Raw genomic sequence first — 20,149 nt, forward strand, 5'->3', positions numbered from 1 at the left:
AGATGAGGGTAATGGGGAAGGGTCTGGTTGTATGTTCAGGGGGTACCTATAGAAGCAGAGGCCCTCCCATTGGGGTGCTTATTGTGAAGAACAGTGAGGAGGGCCCCTAAGAGAGACTGCCAGAAATAAAAGGTCCCATTCATGTACCTGTCACCCAAACCATGTGCAGTGAAGTCTCCCAGACACTCTGGCTACGGCCACGAAAGGTGCTCAGCTGTGTCTCCATGACGAGGGACTCTCCCAGTAGGAAGATGAGGAACCATAGGTAGGAGGCAGAGTGTAGCAGGAACTTCAGCACAGGAATCTTGAGCAGGCGGCCCAGCTTTGGGGAAGGGAGGGAAAGCATGGCTCTCAGTCCTGTACAGTCCCTTCCTCCAGAGAGCCCTTTTGGACCGCTGAACCTGCATTTGACACCCTTTTCTCAGACTGACTCACTCACTATTCTGAGAATGTAATATATATGAGACTATGTATTGTCTCCTTTTTTTTGGAGGCAGAGTCTCACTTTGTTGCCCTGGGTAGGGTGCTGTGGCTTCACAGCTCACAGCAACCTCAAACTCTTGGGCTCAAGTGATTCTCTTGCTGTAGCCTCTCAAGTAGCTGGGACTATAGGTGCCCGGCTATTCTTAGAGACCGGGTCTCGTTCTGGCTAAGGCTGGTCTTGAACCTGTGAGCTCAGGCAATCTACTGCCTTGGCCTCCCAGAGTGCTGTGATTACAGGCATGAGCCACCACGCCCGGCCCTATCTATTGTCTCCTTCACTACCATATGAAGTAGGCATTATTCTTCCCATTTCTGTTAGGAACTGAGGATCACAGAGGTAAAGTTGCTTTCCCTTAGAGGTCCCACAGCCTCTTCAAACTCAGCCACATTAAAAAAACGAACCCATCATCTTCTATCCCATCTTGCTCCTTCTCCTCCTATGTCCCCACCTCATAAAATGACCCAGTAATCCAGTCCAGAGGCTCTCATACCCTCTGACAGTCTCCCTAACTCCTGCCCCCACCTGCCAATCCATCTTTCACACCCCCAGTCAAAGAGCTGTCCAAAACACAAAACTGTTGGTGGCACTTACCTCATTAACCCTACAGTTGCTTCCATCTTCACATGGCTTATAAGGCTCTGTGAGATCTGGCCTCTGCCCACTCCCATACCACCCATTATTTAATTCCTTTCAAAATTAAAGAATTCCTTCCAGTGCTTTACATTCTCTCTCCCTAAAACTTTGCACATGCTGTTCCTGCTTCCTGGATCACTCTTCTTCTTATTCCTTGCCTGGTTGACAGGGACAGGGCTTGTTCTTCATTTTGTCCCCAGTACAAGGCACAATGCCTGGCTCACGTAGGGTGTTGGTTTTTGCTTTTGGTTTTTTTTGTGAGATGAGATTTTGCTCTGTTGCACAGGCTGGAGTGCAGTGGCACAATCATAGCTCACTGCAGACTTGAATTCCTGGGCTCAAGGGATCCTCCTACCTTAGTCTTCCAAGTAGCTGAGACCACAGATGCTCACCACCACGCCTGGCTAATTAAAAAAAAAAAAAAATGTTTGTGGGCTGGGTGCAGTGGCTCACACCCGTAATCCTAACACTCCGGGAGGCCAGGCAGGTGGATTGCCTGAGCTCACGAGTTCGAGACCAGCCTGAGCAAGAATGAGACCTGTCTTTAAAAAACAGCTGGGCAAAGACATGATTGCAAGAGGGACTTTACCTAACAATTGCAATCAGTGTAACCTGGCTTATTGTACCCCCAATGAATCCCCAACAATAAAAAAAATAAATAAATAAATTAGACCTTCTCACTCTAAAAAAAACCAAAAAACAGCTGTGCATTATGGCAGGTGCCTATAGTCCCACCTACTTGGGATGCTGAGGCAAGAGGATCACTGGAGCCCAAGAGTTTGAGGTTGCTGTGAGCTATAACATCATGGCACTCAACCACCGAATGAGTGAGACTCTGTCTCAAAAAAATAAAAAAAATGTTTGTAGAGATGGGGGGGGGTCTCATTATGTTGCCCAGGCTGGGCTTGAACTCGTGGCCTCAAGTGATTCTCCCACCTCAGCCTCCCAAGTCGCTGTGATGACAGGCATGAGCCACTATGCCTGGCAAGGAAATATTTTAAGGGCTGCCAAAGAATTTGTAGTTGGGGTGGGATTCTCTTTAGGAGAGTATAGGGCTGTCAACAGGAGAAAGACCTCAGTTTAAAACTTGACACTGCAATTTATCATGTAGCCTTGACAAAAAGGAGCTGTGATTATTTCTATTCCCTGTGACACAGATTCCTCCTCTATAAAATAGATGTGTATTGTCTACCTTCCAGGGCCATCTCAAATTACTTAAGGTGAACATTCACAAAATTATATACCCAAAGTGCCCTGCCCAGAGCCTAGCATAAAACAAGTACTCAGTAAGTGACAGTTATCATTAATCTTATTCTTATACCCGGGACTTGGGTGCCAGCCAGTAGCCAAGGCAGAGGAAGGGCATGGTGAGGAAGATGAGGAAGGCAACGAAGAGCTTCCAGATGGTGGTACTTCCACGCCAGCCAGCCAGGTTCCCACACCAGATGGAGGACAGAACTTGCTGGCAGATGGGGTGTGCTACAAACTAAGCAGAGAGGCTCATGAGCAGAGGAGGTATCGCCAGGCAGGGAGGGGAGGGGAACATTGGGTGCACAACCCTCACTTCTCTGTCACTGAGATAGACCTACCCCTTTTTCCTCCCCACATCAAGTTCCCCAAGAGAAAGGCAGCTTGCTTTTCGCGTGACCATGGGCAGACCCCACCCACTCTAGGCCTTGTTCTATCAGCAAGGAAGCTGAACTCCAAGATTTTCCTGGACTCTTTGGATCCTACATTTTTGGTTCTAAGTCAGAAAGTGATGGTTAGAACTGAGTACCCAAGACCCAGAATTCCAAGGTTCCCTGACTTTTTAAGAGATGTGGGGCACCAGCCTGGATGGTGTTAAGGAAGGGAGAAGAGGGAAAGTGGGGTTTACTGTTTTGGGGGCAGGGATGGGGGACCATTATGAAGGAAAGCTTTGGTTAAGCTCCTGGTGGGCTAGGGTATCTAAGGGAGGATGAGAGTGAGGAACAAGGGGCTGAAAGAGGGTAGAAAGGAAGCCTGTCTTTAGCCTAGGTAGGAGGTGTCCAAATGAACTACTTGGTATTTAAACCCTGATAGATCTAGTCTAATCTTGCTTTATAGAGTGAGGCACTGAAGTCTAACAACAGAAAAGCCTGGACCAAAGTAACTTAGTAGGCTACTGGCTAAGCTGAGTCTAAGACCCAAATGTCCTGGTCTGAAGGTGGGTTCCTGGTGGGCAATAGGTCTTCTGAGGGCAGGAAAGAGGTTTGGGGCTTAGATAGAAGGTAAAAAGGGAGGCTTTGGGACCCACAGGGTCAAGGGCCTAGAATGAAGAGTGCTCTGAATCAGGGTTCAGAGGATCCTGAGAGCAGGAAAAGGAGTTGCTTAGGATTAGAGTGGGAGACACTTAGAGGTGTCAGGGCAAGAGATCAGGGCAGGGCCCAGCTAACCCGCTTCTGGTTGTAGTTGACGGCCAGTCGTAGTCGAGCCAGGTTGGGGATGCCTTCTTCAAAGGCCTGCTCCTGGCCCTCGGCCTCAGTCTCGCTGTCCTCGCCCAGGTCATTGAGCACTGCAGTGACCTCACTTTGGTTCCGGCACATGCCCAGCAGCTCAAAGCCATAGTCCTGACTCAGCGACTCCAGGGCAATGTATTCAGGCTATAGGAAAGTAGGTGCCAGGCCTGCTCAATCAGACCACACCTCCCCAACAGCAGGCCTAGGCCACCTCTGTCCTGCCATTGCACCATCACTTCCTACATCTGGTGTCACTGGCTCATTGCTTTCTTTTCTCTGCCACCTCACCTATCCTTCTTACTATAATAAGGCACCTCCTGTGTTACTTTGCTTATCTGGTGCTATCTCTACCTCATTACTAAGTCACTTCAACCCAAACCCCTCTGTCCTCTCCCATCCCTGCACTTCCCTTTTCTGGTCCCCATTTCCTGTCCTACTTTTACTCCTATGACTTTCATGTGCTCATTTAATTAACCCTTTTGAGCACCTACCCTGTATGAGAACCTGTGCTGACAATTTGGGAGGTGCAGGAATGGATAAGGAATTCTTGGCTCCACTTTATCAATCCTATGCTCACTTCTACTGAGAATCCAGGTTAGGCTATCAGGAAGCTAGGTCTGAGTCCCAGCACTGTCCTCTGGTGGTCACAGTGGGCAAAGTTCTTCCCCTTTCCAGGCCTCAGCTTCTTTGCTATAATGTGGGGATTATAATTTTGCTATGTCTCCCTTTTGAGTGGCAGTGAGAACGGAGGGAAAGTTCTTCGGAAAGGAACTCCCTTTCCTGCTGGCTGCACAGGGGGGGCTTTTCACTCTTCTAGCCTTCCACGCCTCTGGGTGGGGCAGCATGCTCTCCCCCCAGCTTGAATGGCACAAGCCATCCTTTCCTAAGTCTCTGTTTTGGTTCCCCCACCTAATGGTAATCTTGAGGATGGGGACCAAGTCTGGCTTGATGCACAGGAGATATCAGCGGATAAGTGATGGATGAACTGGAGTGGTGGTATCCAAGCCCGCTGGCTTTATGCATTCTCCATCTTTCCTGCACACGGTCTCCCCTGCACTCATCTCCATGAGTGCCTTCTGCTACCTGAGAGCCTTTGCTGGACTGTAGCCACACCTCACCTTCCTGCTCCTTCTCACTTGTATTAAACCACCGACTTCTGTAGCTGAACTTAATGCTGCTGCTTCTAAGGAGTCTTCCCTGAACACAACAGCTGTACTTTCCTGACCTGTTTTCTGGACTTTGAAAACGCTGTTAGTACATCCATAGGCAATGAATGAAGTTGAGTGTCCTTTAAGTGTCTTTGCTGCAGGAGGGAACATATAGCAGGTACTCAGAAGAGACATTACTGAACATCACCTCCAAGTCTGTCAGGCTGCTTTTTTTTTCTTTTTCTTTTACTTTTCCCTCTACTTCCCTCCCTTTTCTCCCTTCCTCCCTCCTCTCCTCCTTCTCTTCCTTCTTTTCTCTCTTTCCTTCCTTCCTTTTTCCTTTCTTTTTTTTGAGACAGAGTTTCACTATGTTGCCCTTAAGAGAGTATCATGGCATCAGGGCTCACAGCAATAATTCTTGGGCTTAAGCGATTCTCTTGCCTCAGCCTCCCAAGTAGCTGGGACTACAGACAGCTGCCACAACGCCCGGCTATTTTTTGGTTGGAGTTGTCATTGTTGTTCAGCAGGCCTGGTCCGGGTTCGAACCCACCAGCCTGGGTATATGTGGCCGGCACCCTACCCACTGAGCTACAGGCACCGCCCATTTTCTTTTCTTTTTCTAAAAAAAGAGACACAGTCTTCCTCTGACATGCAGGCTGGGGTGTAGTGGTACTATTATAGCTCACGTGATCCTCTTGTTTTAGCTTCCCATGTAGCTGGGAATGCAGGGATACACCACTGTGCCTGGCTAATATTTCAAATTATTTGTAGAGACAGTCTTGCTATGTTGCCCAGGCTAGTCTCGAACTCCTGGCCTTAAGCAAAACTACCACCTTGGGACCTCCCAAAGTGCTGAGATTGTAAATGTGAGCCATTGCACCTTCTGTTTATGTATGTTCTCTCTCCTCCCTCAGACATAGAGCTCCCCTAGCATGTCTAGTGACTGCTCTCTGCCATCAGAATGGAATCCCCTTCAGAATGGGGTTCTAGGGTTTCCGGAGAACAGAAAGTAGGCCTCCTCCTCTTTCTGTTGCTTTCCATTTCCCAGAACACCCATCACAGGCCCAACCATGCTCCAGTGGAGTAACAGATAAGGGGAACCAAAGGTGGGGGGAAGAATGAAAAACTGACCTTAAACTCAGGCTCCTTGCGTGCGAGGCGCCTGAGCTCATGGCTGAGTTGGAAGGCAGCCAGCATTGCATCTTCACTGGCCAGCGAGAGGTGGGCCCTGCTGGCAATGCCACGGTAGGTGTTGATGCGAGACAAGGAGAACTTCAGCAGGTCATAGCGGCGTGCATTGCTGCACTCAAGGCAGGCACAGGACACTGGGTGAGGCCGGGCAATGGTGTGACCCTGCTCCATAAGTAGCTGTGCGATTTCATACAGGTCCTTCTGGCAGGCCAGGGTGAGTGGAGTGACACCGGGTGCAAAGCGGGAACCATCAATTGATGAGTCAAAGAAAGCCAGTGAGAAAGATCTAGTGTCTACTTTGCGACCCTTCTCCCTTTCCAACCGGGCCAGTAGGCGACGCACTGCTGCTGGCTGGTTTGTGTCCACAGCCACTAGCAGGGCTTCATGGATCTGTCGGAAGTCAAACTTGACATTGGTCAACAGCACATCAGTAATGGCCTCATGACCCAGGCGGATGGCCAGGTTGAGAGCTTCCCTCCAGGAGCGGTCTTCTGCTTCCTCCACATTCCTCAAGGGCCCCCCTGGCCCATTGCTTGTGGCTTCAACCCCAGACTCCAGCAGCTGCTGCACGAGACCCAGACGGCCTTCCTGGATGGCACTCAGGAGTGGTGGTGGGAACTTGAGCTTTTTGTTCACGATTTCAGTCCAGTTAGGCTGTGGCTGGATGTAGGAGTGGAGAGGTGGGTCCTTGAGTTTCTAGCTTCCTTAATTTTGGGGCCTCCCTCACCCCTCTACTTCTAGATCCTAACCCTCTATATCCAGCCACTATTATAATCTTCCTTGTCCCAAACACAAACCTGGGAGAAATGATCTTATTCACCATTTTATTGTGTAAATTCTCAGGTTAGGCAAGTGGCAGGACTGGTTGTAACTGGGAACCCCTTCCTCAGCTTGACTTCTACCCCCACAGGAACCACCTCACAGTGTGGTCACATGTGGGTATCTTGAGAAAGGGTAGATAAGAGCAGGTGATAGGGCTATACAGAGAGCCTAACCCCACCTGCAGGCACAGAGGATGTCTGGGACCAGCTCCCATCTTGCTGACTTCATTTCCCAGCTATCCATCCCTCTGAAAGTCCCAGAGGCTCTGCAGAGGGCAAGTCCAGACATGTCCATATAGGAGGGTCTTTGACCTGGTTTTCTCTAACCCCCTCAGCTCTGAGCAGGACTCCAACAAGATCCCAACATGCTCCCCTACCACCAACCCCCCAGCTTTGCCCTCTGCTGCTCTGGAAGGCACTTCTTCCCCTCCATGCCCCCTTGTCCCTCATCTGCCAGGCCCAGTCCCATCTTCACTGCTCTTCTCTTCTGTGCCCAGGCTCAGGATTCTAGGGGCTCTTCTCCCACCCACAGAGATGTCTTGCACCTCTCTGGCAAGAACCAGAATGCCCCTGGCACTCCTCTGGAACAATCCGTTTTATTCGCAGCTAGAAATGGGACCAGGATGGGGCAAGATAAGGGAGCAGAAGGCCTCTTACCGTGAGGGGGTCCATGGCTGTGCCCACCTCTGCTGGCAGGGACCAACAGACTGAGTTCCTGCTGTCTGCTCCCTTGACTGTGCCCAGCATTCTCCTACCCATTCAAAACCCCGCCTTGGGCCCTCCCTTTGCAGGGCCAGATGCTACCCCTCTGCCCTATACCCTGGGGACCAAGAGAACTGGTATCAGTGCCACACTGTGAAATCTTCTGGGAAAGGGGAGAGAAGGCATATTAACTTAAAGAAGATGGGAATAGAATTTGGAATGTCAGAGCTTGAGGGGACCTTTGAGAGTCTCTGGTCCAACTACCTCATTATGCAGATGGGAAACACGAATCCATCCAAGGTTAGACAGCCAAGCCTAGGACCACTAGGTTCCCTATCATAGCTCCGTGAATGGGAGGATGGAGGATTTGCTCTCTCAGTTATTGAAGGTTAATTCTGGGCCCCAAGATAAATAACTTGTTTAAAGTCACACAGCAACACCATTACCTGATTATACCTGGAACACACAAAGTATACTGAGAATTAAGATCATGAGATGCTGGATATCAGTCTCATGTGCAAAACCCACCCTCACTTTCCCAGTACACCACAGGATCTTATCTGTCAGGCAGTGTTTTTCTTTTTGCTGGGCCTCCATTTTCCTTTCAGAAAAATGGTGGTGCCTGTGGCTCAAGGAGTAGGGCGCCAGCCCCATATACCGGAGGTGGTGGGTTCAAACCTGGCCCCAGCCCCCCCCACAAAAAAACCTGGTCCCAGTCAAACTACAACAAAAAAATGGGCATGAGGATATGCATCACTCATGGACAGGAAGATGTTCTGAGTAGTGTACCAAGGCCCAGAAGTTCCAAGGGGAAAAAAAATAACAGAGTTGTTCTTAGGAGAATTGGGTGCCATGGTCACAGAACCCTTGACAACTGGGCATGGGAGATCCGGCTGGGCACAGAGGTGCCCTCAGGCAGAATCCTGAGGGAATGAGTAGAGGGAAAGAGGGAGGGAGGCTTGGCTTCATTAGCCCTTCCCAGATGTCAAGAGATCCATCCTTGGCTCAGTGCCTGTGGCTCAAGTGGCTAAGGTGCAAGCCACATACACCTGAGCTGGCGGGTTCAAATCTAGCCCCGGCCCGCCAAACAACAATGACAGCTGCAACCAAAAAATAGCTGGGCGTTGTGGCAGGTGCCTGTAGTCCCAGCTACTTGGGAGGTGGAGGCAGGAGAATCGCTTGAACCCAGGAGTTGGAGGTTGTTGTGAGCTGTGATGCCACAGCACTCTACCCAGGGTGACAGCTTGAGGCTCTGTCTCAAAAAAAAAAAAAAAAAAAGTCCATCCTCCAGTCTTAGTCTTAGAGGATGGCCCAAACCACAGGATCTTATGGCTCATGCTTCAGGGACTTCCCCACACACGCTGGCATGTTCTTCTACTTCTGCAGCTGAGAAGTGCAATTGGCAGATAGGGCACTGGACCCAGGAAATGGATGATGAGCTCTCTGGAGAAGACGGGGGTGAATATGGTGATGAGGAGGGAGAAGCTGGGCAAGGCAAGGAAATCTCTCCACAGGCAGTAGCATGCAAGGGAAGAATCTTAGTGCTGAAGGAGCCTATGGGGAGAGAAAGAAGTAAACAAAACTGAGCCTACTCCCAGGCAGGATACGACCCCAAGAACTCTGAAGGAATTTATCCTGCCAAAATGCAGCTGTTTTTTGCATGATATTTACTATGGTTGAATATTTCATCTGAGAGACACTGTAATGTATGCATCAAACATTTATTAAGTGTTTATTATGTTCCTAACAGTATGCTAGGAGCTGAGGGATATAAACCAGGCTTGTCCTTATGGAATGTAGAGTTTTGTGGTAAAGATACATTGATAATGTAAATAACATTGATAAAGGCAGATGAAAGCAGATGAGGTAAGCCCAAGGGAATCAGAGAATGCTGCAGAAGTTCAGTGAGATTATATGGGCAGATCAGAGAAGACTTAGCAAAGAAGTATCATTTGAACAGAGACTTAAAGAGTAAGTAGAATTTGGACACGGAGGAAAAAGTTATGAAGGGAAATCTCGGCCCTCTCTGATAGTGTTTTATGTGGTTTGGTTTTATGCTTATTCTTGGGACAGGCCCAATGAACCGTCTCAGCTTGGCCAACACAATGTGAGCAGGTGTTCAATATATACTTGTCTTAAATTATACTTGACTAAAAGTATAGTTACATATCTGGGAGCTGCAGAGATCACAAAGACTAGGAGTCCAGACCAAAATATTTTTGGCAGGGCGGTGCCTGTGGCTCAGCGGGTAGGGCGCCGGTCCCATATGCAGGAGGTGGCGGGTTCGGACCCAGCCCCGGCCAAAAAAAAAAATATTTTTGGCAATACCCCCTGGTCTACCATTCCTCCTTCAAGGAATGCCCAGTTGTTACATAACAATTGTCTGTGCCCAAGCATCTTACCTGCACAGATGGGGCAATGTCCATTATCTTGGCTACTACCGTTTGGGGCTTGGGTTCGGTGTTGTTTTCTTTGCTGTGCTCTTGCTGTCCCCCTCCTGTTTGACCGAGACTTAGAGTTGAATGGAGGCCTGTGAGAAAGAACAGTTAAAGACGAGCTATGAGTAAGAGGCCATTAGGCTTGAAGGAGCCTAGAATCAGGGCAAAAATAAGTAGAATAGTTGATGTGTACCTAGAAACCCTGGGTTAGAGGCCTGGTTTTCCCATTTGACACACAAAACTTGAGGTAAGATGTTTAACCCTTGAATATCTGAGAACAGAGCTTCTATCACTGCTTTCAGGTTTTTTATTGAATGCCTGTATAATGCACATACCATAAAATTCACCCTTTTAAAGTATACATTCAGCCGGGTGTGGTAGCTCACACTTGTAATCCCAGTACTCTGGGAGGGCGAGGCAGGTGGATTGATTGTGCTCAGGAGTTCGAGACCAGACTGACCAAGAGTGAGACCCCATCTCTAAAAATAGCCTGGTGTTGTGGCAGGCACCTATAGTCCCAGCCCACTCAGGAGGCTGAGGTAAGAGGATTGCTTAAGCCCAAGAGTTTGAGGTTGCTGTGAGCTATGACAGCACAGCATTCTCCTGAGGAGAACAAAGTGAGACTCTGTCTCAAACAAAAAAAAAAAAGGGTACATTCAATGGTTTCAATATATTAACAAGGTGTATAATCACAACTATCTAATCTAGAACATTTGTAAAATCTCTGAAAGAAACCCTGACCCCTTTAGCAGTCACTCCTCATTCCTCTGACTCATATACATAGACAATCTCTTATCTACTTTCTGTTTCTATGAATTTTCCTATTCTGGACATTCCATATAAATGAAATCAATATATGTTTTTTTATGACTGACTTCTCATACGTAGCATAACGTTTTTAAGGTTCATCCATGCTGTAGCAGTACTATATTTATATGGCTGAATAATATTCCATGGTTTATCAGCTGGTAAACACTTAGGTTGTTTACACTTTTTGGCTATTATGAATGAACATTTGCTGCTATGAACATTGCTTACAGGATTTTTTGTGAACACCTGTTATAAATTCTTTGGGGTATTTACCTAGGAGTAGAATTGCTGGGTGACATGATTACTATGTTTAGGTTCTTGAGATAGCTGCCAATTCCCATTGGCAACGTATGAGCGTTCCAGTTTCTCACTTTATCGCCCTTGGCAGAATGCCGTGGTGTTACAGCCCTCCAACTCCTGGGCTTAGGCGATTCTCTTGACTCAGCCTCCCAAGTAGCTGGGACTACAGGCGCCCGCCAAAACACCTGGTTATTTTTTTTTGTTGTAGTTTGGCTGGGGTTGGGTTTCAACCCTCCACTCTCAGTATATGGGGCCGGTACCCTACTCAACGAGCCACAGGCGCCACCCCAGTTTCTCTATACCTTTGCCAACACTTGTTATTGTCCGTCTTTTTGATTATAGCCCATTAGTGAGTGTGAAGTGAGCACTGTGATTTTGGTTTGCATTTTCCCTAATGACTAACCATGTTGAGCACCTTTTTTTTTCTTCTAAGACAAGGCCTCACTTTCTTTTTTTTTTTTTTGTAGAGACAGAGTCTCACTTCATTGCCCTTGGTAGAGTGCCGTGGCCTCACACAGCTCACAGCAACCTCCAACTCCTGGGCTTAGGTGATTTTCTTGCCTCCGCCTCCCGAGTAGCTGGGACTACAGGCACCCGCCACAACGCCTGGCTATTTCTTTGTTGCAGTTTGGCCAGGGCTGGGCTTGAACCAGCCACCTTCGGTATATGGGGCTGGCGCCTTACCCACTGAGCCATAGGTGCTGCCCCAAGGCCTTTCTTATCTGGGCTAGACTATAGTGGTATAGCTTCCAGTAACCCCAAAGTCCTGGGCTCATGTAATCCTATTGTCTCAGCTTCCAGAGTAGCTGGGACTATAGGTGTGTATCATCACACCCAGCAAATTTTTTCTTTCATTTTTTGTAGAGATGGGGTCTTGCTATTGCCCAGGCTTGTTTTGAACTCCTGACCTCAAGCGATCCTTCTGTGTTGGCCTCCCAAAGAGCTGGGATTACAGGCATGAACTTCTGTGTCCAGCTTGAGCATCTTTTTTTTTTTTTTGAGACAGTCTTACTTGGTCACCCTGGGTAGAGTGACATGGTGTCATAGATCACAGCAACCTCAAACACTTGGGTTCAAGCGATTCTCTTGCCTCAGCCTCCCAAGTAGCTGGGACTATAGGTACCCACCACAATGCCCGGCTATTTTTAGAGACTAGGTTTCACTCTGGCTTAGGCTGGTCTCAAACCTGTGAGCTCAGACAATCTACCTGCGTTGACATCCCACAGTGCTAGGATTACAGGTGTGAGCCACTGTGCCTGGCTAGCTTGAGCATCTTTTTATGTGCTTATTAACCATTTGTATGTCTTCTTTGCAGATAAGTCTATTCAGATCCTTTGTCCATTTTAAAAATTAGGTTATCTTTTTATTGTTGACTTTTAAAGGTTCTTTATGTGGCCCAGATGCAAGAATCTTACTGAATATGTGATAGGTAAATATTTTCTCCCATATTCTTTTGACTTTCTTAGAAATGTCCTTTGAAGCAGAAAATATTTAAATTTTGATGAAGTTCATGAGATGTAGTGTACTCATATGCAGGTTCTGGTTCACTCAGGCTGCCTCCTTGCCTAGATCCAAACCTGACAACATGTGGACAAGGACACCTTTTCTCCACTACCCTTAGATCTCCACTACCCTAAAAGATCAAGCCTTAGATGCAAAGATACTCTCTGACCTAACTGAAGCCAAGAGCAGGGAGCCAAATGCAGTGGTTTGTGCCTGTAGTTCTATCTACTTGGGAGGCTGAGATAGGATGATTGCTTGACATCAGGAGTTTGAGACCAGCCTAGGAGATACAGTGAGACCCTAACTTTTTTTTTTTTTAAGAGACAGAGTCTTACTTTATCACCCTCATTAGAGTGCCACGGTGTCACAGCTCACAGCAACCTCCAACTCCTGGGCTTAGGCAACTCTTTTGCCTCAGCCTCCCAAGTAGCTGGGACTACAGGTGCCTGCTACAACGCCTAGCTATTATTTTGTTGCAGTTTGGCCGGGGCTGGGTTTGAACCCACCACTCTTGGTATATGGGGCTAGCACCCTACTTACTGAGCCACAAGTGCTGCCCGAGACACTAACTCTTAAAAAAAAAAGAGCTGGGCCCCTCATGCTCGTACTTTGGGAGGCCAATCCTAGCACTGTGGGAGGCCAAGGTGGGTGGATTGCTTGAGTTCAGGAGTTTGAGACCAGACTGAGCAAGACAGCGAGACTGTTTCTACTGAGAATAGAAAAATTAGCTGGGTATTGTGGGTGCCTGTAGTCCCAGCTACTTAGGAGGTAAGAGGATTGCTTGATCCCAAGAATTTGGTATTGTTGTGAGCTATGATGTCTTGATATTCTACCTGAGGTGATAGAGTAAGACTCTGTTTCAAAAAAAAAAAAGGAAGCTATGCACAGTGGCTCATGCTTATAATCCCAATGTTTTGGGAGGCTGAGATTGAAGGATTATTTGAGGCCAAGAGCTCAAGACCAGTCTGAGAGACACAGCGAGACCCCCATCTCTTCAAACATTAGAAAAATGAGCCAGAGGTAGTGGTGTGTGCCTATAGTCCCAGCTTTTCGCGAGGCTGAGGTAGGAAGATCACTTGAGTCTGGGAGTTCGAGGCTGCAGTGAGCTGTGATGATCCCACTGCACTCTAGCTCAGGTGACAGAGGAAGACTCTGTCTCAAAAACAAAAAAGAGTGGGGAAAGAAGGAGGAAGGACAACTACATAAGGGCAGTACAGTTTGGGGAGGTAATTTTAGGTGTTTCATGTTGACCTACTTACCTGTGGTCTTGCACTTTCTGTCGTTTCATCCTGCCCACATCATCATTCTTGGAGTTTTGCTCCTCTGTTCTGGGCTCTGTGTTAAAAATGCTCATTAAAACTAGCTCATTAGCAAAAGAATTTTCACACTTCATTCTTTAAGACTATTCTTTCTGTCCTCTTTGCTTACTAACTTTTCCTTAATCTTCATGTCTTAGGTGAAATGATAATTCCTCTGAAGCCATTCCATTATGTTTTTCCTGGAAAGTACTTATCACAGTTTTAAGTTTTAAATTTATTTGTGTGACATGGACATGTCTTGCTCTATTAGGGTAGGAATGTTGCTATTTTATTTACTGTGGTATCCCTGGCACCTAGCACAGTGATCAGCAGATAAGAGATGTTCAGAAAATAGATGTCAAATGAGCATTAATAAAAAACCACTATCTGTCCAGTTATCCAGTATTTATGAATTTCTTTATACAGCATTTAATATTATTTTTCTTTTTTTTTGAGACAGAGCCTCAAGCTGTTGCCCTGGGTAGTGTGCTGTGGCATCACAGCTCACAGCAATCTCCAACTCTTGGGCTCAAGCGATTCTCCTGCCTCAGCCTCCCAAGTAGCTGGGTCTACAGGCACCCACCACAATGCCTGGCTATTTTTTGGTTGTAGCCATCATTGTTGTTTGGCGGATTCGAACCCGCCAGCTCAGGTTTATGTGGCCGGCGCCTTAGCCGCTTGAGCCACAGACACCGAGCCAGCATTTAATATATTTCAATGTGCTTTGATAGCTCCAGTGCCCAGCCTATAGTAAGTGTCCCAAAATGATTAGTTCCCTTCTGTTCTCCTCTTAAAATAACAAGAGACAGCTTTTCCTTTTATGGTAGACAGCTTTGGGAATGGTTGTTATTTCCTGGTATTCATGCCTCCCCCTGAGTGTAAGCTGGACTTGGTAACTTGCTTCTAATGAACAGAATTTGGAATGCAGTAAAAGCAATGAAATGGCATTTCTGTGACTAGGTTACAAAAGATTGTGATTTCTCTCTCTCTCTCTGGGGATACTTCTTGCTCTCTCATTTGCTCATTCTGATGAAACAAGCTGCCATCCTTGGAGAGGCTCCATGGAGAGGCTCTCATGGCAAAGGAACTAAGGGAAGCCTAAGTCCAACAGTCCCTGAGGAACCGCGTATCACCAACAGCTAGGTGAGTGAGTTAGGGAGCAGATCTCTTCCAGTTGAGTCTTGAGATGACTGCAGCCTGTGACAAACCGAGAGCCGGAGAACCCGGCTAAGCCATGCCCACATTTTTAACTATAACAACCTGTGAGATGGTACATGTTTTAAGCTAGTAAGTTTTGGGACAATTTCTCATTCAACAAGAGATAACCAATATGCCTTATTTTTGCAATGAAATTATATACTCATTATTTTACTATTTTGTTTAGTCCTTTGAAATGCATGCCTTTCTTTTTTTTTTTTTCAGTTTTGGTTGGGGCCAGGCTTGAACCCGCCACGGGGCTGACGTCCTACTCCTTGAGCTACAGGCGCCACCTTCGCTATTTTTATTTATATGCCTTTCTTTTCTTTCTTTCTTTTTTTTTTAGTCCTTTGAAATGCAGATAACATTTTCCTCTTAAAAATTTTCACACTAGGGGCGGCGCCTGTGGCTCAGTGAGTAGGGCGCCGGCCCCATATGCCGAGGGTGGCGGGTTCAAACCCAGCCCCGGCCAAACTGCAACAAAAAAATAGCCGGGCATTGTGGCGGGCGCCTGTAGTCCCAGCTGCTCGGGAGGCTGAGGCAAGAGAATCGCGTAAGTCCAAGAGTTAGAGGTTGCTGTGAGCCGTGTGGCGTCATAGCACTCTACCCGAGGGCGGTACAGTGAGACTCTGTCTCTAGAAAAAAAAAAAAATTTTTTTTTTCACACTAAAACAATAAACCATTCTGTTTTGTTAATTTTTTTTTTTTTTGGAGATAGAGTTTCACTTTGTCATACTTGGTAGAGTGCCATGGCGCCACAGCTCACAGCAACCTCCAACCCCTGGGCTTAGGAGATTCTCTTGCCTCAGCCTCCCGAGTAGCTGGGACTACAGGCACCTGCTGCAACACCCGGCTATTTTTTGTTGCACTTTGGCTGGGGCCAGGTTCAAACCCGCCATCCTCGGTATATGGGGCCAGCGCCCTACCCACTTAGCCACAGGCACTGCCCCTGTTTTTGTTAATTTTCCAAAGTTTCCTCTCTCTTCCTGTCTAGCATAGTAAAATGAATAAGAGTTTTAGGATGCAAATCCTGGCTCTACTACTTAACTAGCTGTGTGACTCAGAAAATACCTCCGGGAATGCCAATTTCTTTTGTAAAATGAGGATAACAACATGTATTTTCTAAGTTTGTTGCTAAACATTAAGTAAAAATGCCCAGCAATGTCTAATACAAAGCAGAATTCTAAACTTTCTTATTCTTTTCTTCCTCTGTGGTAAAATTACACTATTCTCCAACTATTTCTGTAATAAACTACATATACCAGTACTCTGATTTATTTATCTTTCTGAGATAATCACGGAACAAGAGGACTAGATACTTTTTGGTTTAATTCCTTCACTTTGAAGATGAGAGAACTAAGGCCCAAAGAATAAAGATTCCTATTTCTTAGATTCCCAGGCCAGTGCTCTGTCAATTACTATACAATATTTGATTTCTCTCTGATAAAAAAACACTGAAAAGTGTCTTTTCTAGTGCATGAAGTCCTATTTGTGAGTCATTCCTATATAGCAATGGTACATTCAGAGAGAAAGGTCATTGTTAGGGACTGTAAAGAGCAGGTCAGGGGCCTTACCTGTACTATCTGGATGACTGGTACCTGGTTCTGTGTAGTTGTTCTCTGGGCTTGCCATCCTGGCTGGAGGTGTCCGGAGGGCAGCTGAAAGCACCATGCGGGCTGAACGCCCCAGACCCCCCGGCTGTAGCTGTGTTAGCATGTTCCTAAGCTCTGAAATTTTCTTGGTGTTTCTGCCGGGAAACAGAGTATGTGGTTTCATTTGAGACATAGACCTCATTCTGCTCACCCAAGCCAATGGCATCTAACCAAAAAAGCTGGTTTGATATATAGATAGGGTTAGGCTTAGGTATGTGATGAATTCAGCAAACCCAGGTTGGGTTTGTGCCTAGAGTGACTTGGCAGACTTTTCTTTTTTTTTTTTTTTTGACAATTACACAATACTTTATTTGGGGCAGTGTGATGAAAGACCTTCAGCTAAACAATCTAGAATACAGCAGTGAAAAGACAGTGACAGGCATTTGGTTTGAGGGAATGCTATGGTTTGAAGGTGTGGCAGACTTTTTCTTCCAGGAGAAAGATCTGAGAAGTGGCTGGGAAACCCCCACTCTGGCAACTACGTACGTCTGGGGATCTGGGAAGAATGTCCTCCGGATGGAAGGATTAGCCAACCAGGGGCTCGGACCAGACTCCCGAACATCAGAAGATCCCTGAGAAGAAAAGGGAGAAATATGAAATACCAAGATTCACCACTAGGGGACACTGCTACCCAGGGCCTACTTTGAACTGATTGGACTATTTTGGGATAATTATACTATTATTCTCTTCTAAATATTATTTAATAATATTGTTTACTTTTTTTTTTTTTTTTTGTAGAGACAGAGTCTCACTGTACCGCCCTCGGGTAGAGTGCCGGGGCGTCACACGGCTCACAGCAACCTCTAACTCCTGGGCTTACACGATTCTCTTGCCTCAGCCTCCCGAGCAGCTGGGACTACAGGCGCCCGCCACAACGCCCAGCTATTTTTTTGTTGCAGTTTGGCCGGGGCTGGGTTTGAACCCTCCACCCTCGGCATATGGGGCCGGCGCCCTACTCACTGAGCCACAGGCGCCGCCCTTGTTTACTTTTTTTTTTTTTGAGACAGAGCCTCAAGCGGTTGCCCTGGGTAGAGTGCCATGGCATCACAGCTCCCAGCAACTTCCAACTCCTGGGCTTAAAGGGTTCTCTTGCCTCAGCCTCCCAAGTAGCTGGGACTACAGGTGCCTGCTACAACACCTGGCTGGCTATCGTTTGGTTGTAGCTGTCATTGTTGTTAGGCCTAGGCTGGATTCGAATCCGCCAGCTCCAGTGTGTGTGGCTGGCACTTTAGTCGCTTGAGCTACAGGCGCCAAGCCACAATATTGTTTACTTTTCAGTATGATTTATTTGTGATCAATTCTGTTCACCTACCATTTTTAGACATCTATAAAGAGGTTTGTGTATGTATGTATGTATACATAGGTATCACAGCTCTAGCATCAGTCATTCTAGCTATTACCGGGATTTTATAACCTTGCTTTTAGCCCTAGAAATATCTATGTGCAATAATCTCCCAGTAGATCTTTTCTGCATAAAGATTTTATTTATGTGGTATGCTACAGTATTTTAATTTTTTTTTTTTTGTAGAGACAGAGTCTCACTGTACTGCCCTCGGGTAGAGTGCCGTGGCCTCACACGGCTCACAGCAACCTCTAACTCTTGGGCTTACGCGATTCTCTTGCCTCAGCCTCCCGAGCAGCTGGGATTACAGGCGCCCGCCACAACGCCTGGCTATTTTTTTGTTGCAGTTTGGCCGGGGCTGGGTTTGAACCCGCCACCCTCGGCATATGGGGCCGGTGCCCTACTCACTGAGCCACAGGCGCCGCCCTTAATTTTTTTTTTTAGATATAAAAGTCTAAGTTATTTTGGAGAGAGGGAAAGAAAGTAAGGAAGAAAAGGAGAGAGAAATGGTGTGGCATCCCAAAGAAAGAAAAAAGTTAGTTTTTTTTTTATAGTTTCTTAATTCTTTGTCAAAATTCAGTTTATCTGTGACTATTTCTATTTATCCAAATTTCTTCCCCCATTAAAAATGTATTTTTCTTTAATTTCCAGCTCTGTTCTTCCAACATAGTTTTTTTTTTTTGAGATAGTGTCTTGCTCCGTTGTCTAGGATAGAGTGCAGTGCTGTCATTATAGCTTGCTATAACTTCATACTTCTGGGATCAAATGATCCTCCTGCCTCAGCCTCCCAAGTAGCTGGGACCACAGGTGTACGCTACCATGCCAGACTAATTTTTCTTTCTTTCTTTTTTTGTAGAGACAAGGTCTCAGGGTATGGTTCTCACTCAGGCTGGTCTCAAACTCCTGACCTCAAGTGATCCTGCCATTTTAGCCTCCCAACATGCTAGGATTATAGGTGTGAATCACCATGCCCAGCCCATCAGAAATTCTTGTAAAGGTAAATGTCTTTTTTGCAAAGCATGGCTTTGGCTTCATTTTCATTCACTGTTTAACATTTTCCAATTTTGCCATTATAATCCCTTTTTGTACTTAGCATTAATTTTGAAATATTTTAGTTTTCCAGGGTTTTCATTTTTTCTTTACCTTTCTTATGAATGTTAGAGTGAATACTACTAAAAGGGGTATGGGCATGTAGAGATAATTAATTTAACTTTAACTCTGAATGAGATTAATCATTAGGAATTGAGCTTCTGAGCACAGGGTAGTTGGTGTCGTAGCCTAGGTTCAAATCTACTCCAAGACTTATTTGGCAGTGTGACCTGGGGTACCGCACTAAATTTCTGTATTTGTGTTTCATACTAGAAAATTGGTGATCATAATAACCATATTTAGAAGGTTAAAAGCCCTTATGTTCTGTTTTATTATAAAATACCAATTGGAAGGATACATTAGGAAATTTAGACGAATTATAAAATTGAGTACCATCAATTTGTTTTCATCTGTCTCTTGTAGAAATGTTTCAGGACCTCCCTTTACCACAGTTTCTTTTTTTTTTTTTCTTTTGGCCGGGGCTAGGTTTGAACCCACCACCTCCGGCATATGGGACCAGCGCCCTACTCCTTGAGCCACAGGCGCCGCCCCTTTACCACAGTTTCATAAGGTATTGGCATGTATGTGTCACCCTGCTGTTGATGTTCAATGCCTTTCTGACATGGTTCTGGAGTTGCTGACTCCTTTTTTCCTTTGCTCCACTATGGTCTTAGAGGTGCAGAGGAATTTAGGTGGCCAAAATGGAAAAGATTTTGGGAAACCTTATTTATCCTAAAATTAGTGTGACCATATGTCCTGGTTTGCCTGGGACAGTTCTGCTTTATGTCTGTTGTCTCAGTGTAATTATTAATAGCACTCTCTTTTGCCCTTAAAGTATCTTGGTTTCAATGATAATTTTTTTTTTTTTGTAGAGACGAAGTCTCACTTTACTGCCCTTGGTAGAGTGCCGTGGCGTCACATGGCTCACAGCAACCTCCAGCTCTTGGGCTTATGTGATTCTCTTGCCTCAGCCTCCCGAGCAGCTGGGACTACAGGTGCCCGCCACAACTCCCGGCTATTTTTTTTGTTGCAGTTCGGCCGGGGCTGGGTTTGAACCCACCACC

At 46.4% G+C, this 20,149-nt stretch overlaps 1 protein-coding gene across 2 annotated transcripts in view; it reads right to left on the reverse strand.

Moving 5' to 3' along the window:
* XNDC1N (XRCC1 N-terminal domain containing 1, N-terminal like) overlaps window positions 1-20,149 on the reverse strand; it is a 53,645-nt gene that overhangs the window by 14,143 nt on the left and 19,353 nt on the right. Inside the window, exons 7-17 of one of the 2 annotated variants that reach the window (XM_053562788.1) lie at window positions 17,141-17,226; window positions 16,577-16,749; window positions 13,767-13,842; window positions 9,859-9,986; window positions 8,911-9,010; window positions 8,678-8,683; window positions 7,574-7,619; window positions 5,874-6,593; window positions 3,532-3,738; window positions 2,439-2,603; window positions 148-322 (exon numbers count right to left, since the gene is read on the reverse strand). In XM_053562788.1, coding sequence (XP_053418763.1) covers window positions 148-322; window positions 2,439-2,603; window positions 3,532-3,738; window positions 5,874-6,593; window positions 7,574-7,619; window positions 8,678-8,683; window positions 8,911-9,010; window positions 9,859-9,986; window positions 13,767-13,842; window positions 16,577-16,749; window positions 17,141-17,226 — 1,882 coding nt within the window. Of the gene's footprint in view, window positions 1-147; window positions 323-2,438; window positions 2,604-3,531; window positions 3,739-5,873; window positions 9,011-9,858; window positions 9,987-13,766; window positions 13,843-16,576; window positions 16,750-17,140; window positions 17,227-20,149 lie in introns of those variants that run through there. The other variant, XM_053562787.1, reaches the window with a different exon arrangement.

This window comes from Nycticebus coucang, chromosome 14 (genome assembly GCF_027406575.1).
Source record: "Nycticebus coucang isolate mNycCou1 chromosome 14, mNycCou1.pri, whole genome shotgun sequence".
Classification (NCBI taxonomy): Eukaryota; Metazoa; Chordata; class Mammalia; order Primates; family Lorisidae; genus Nycticebus; species Nycticebus coucang.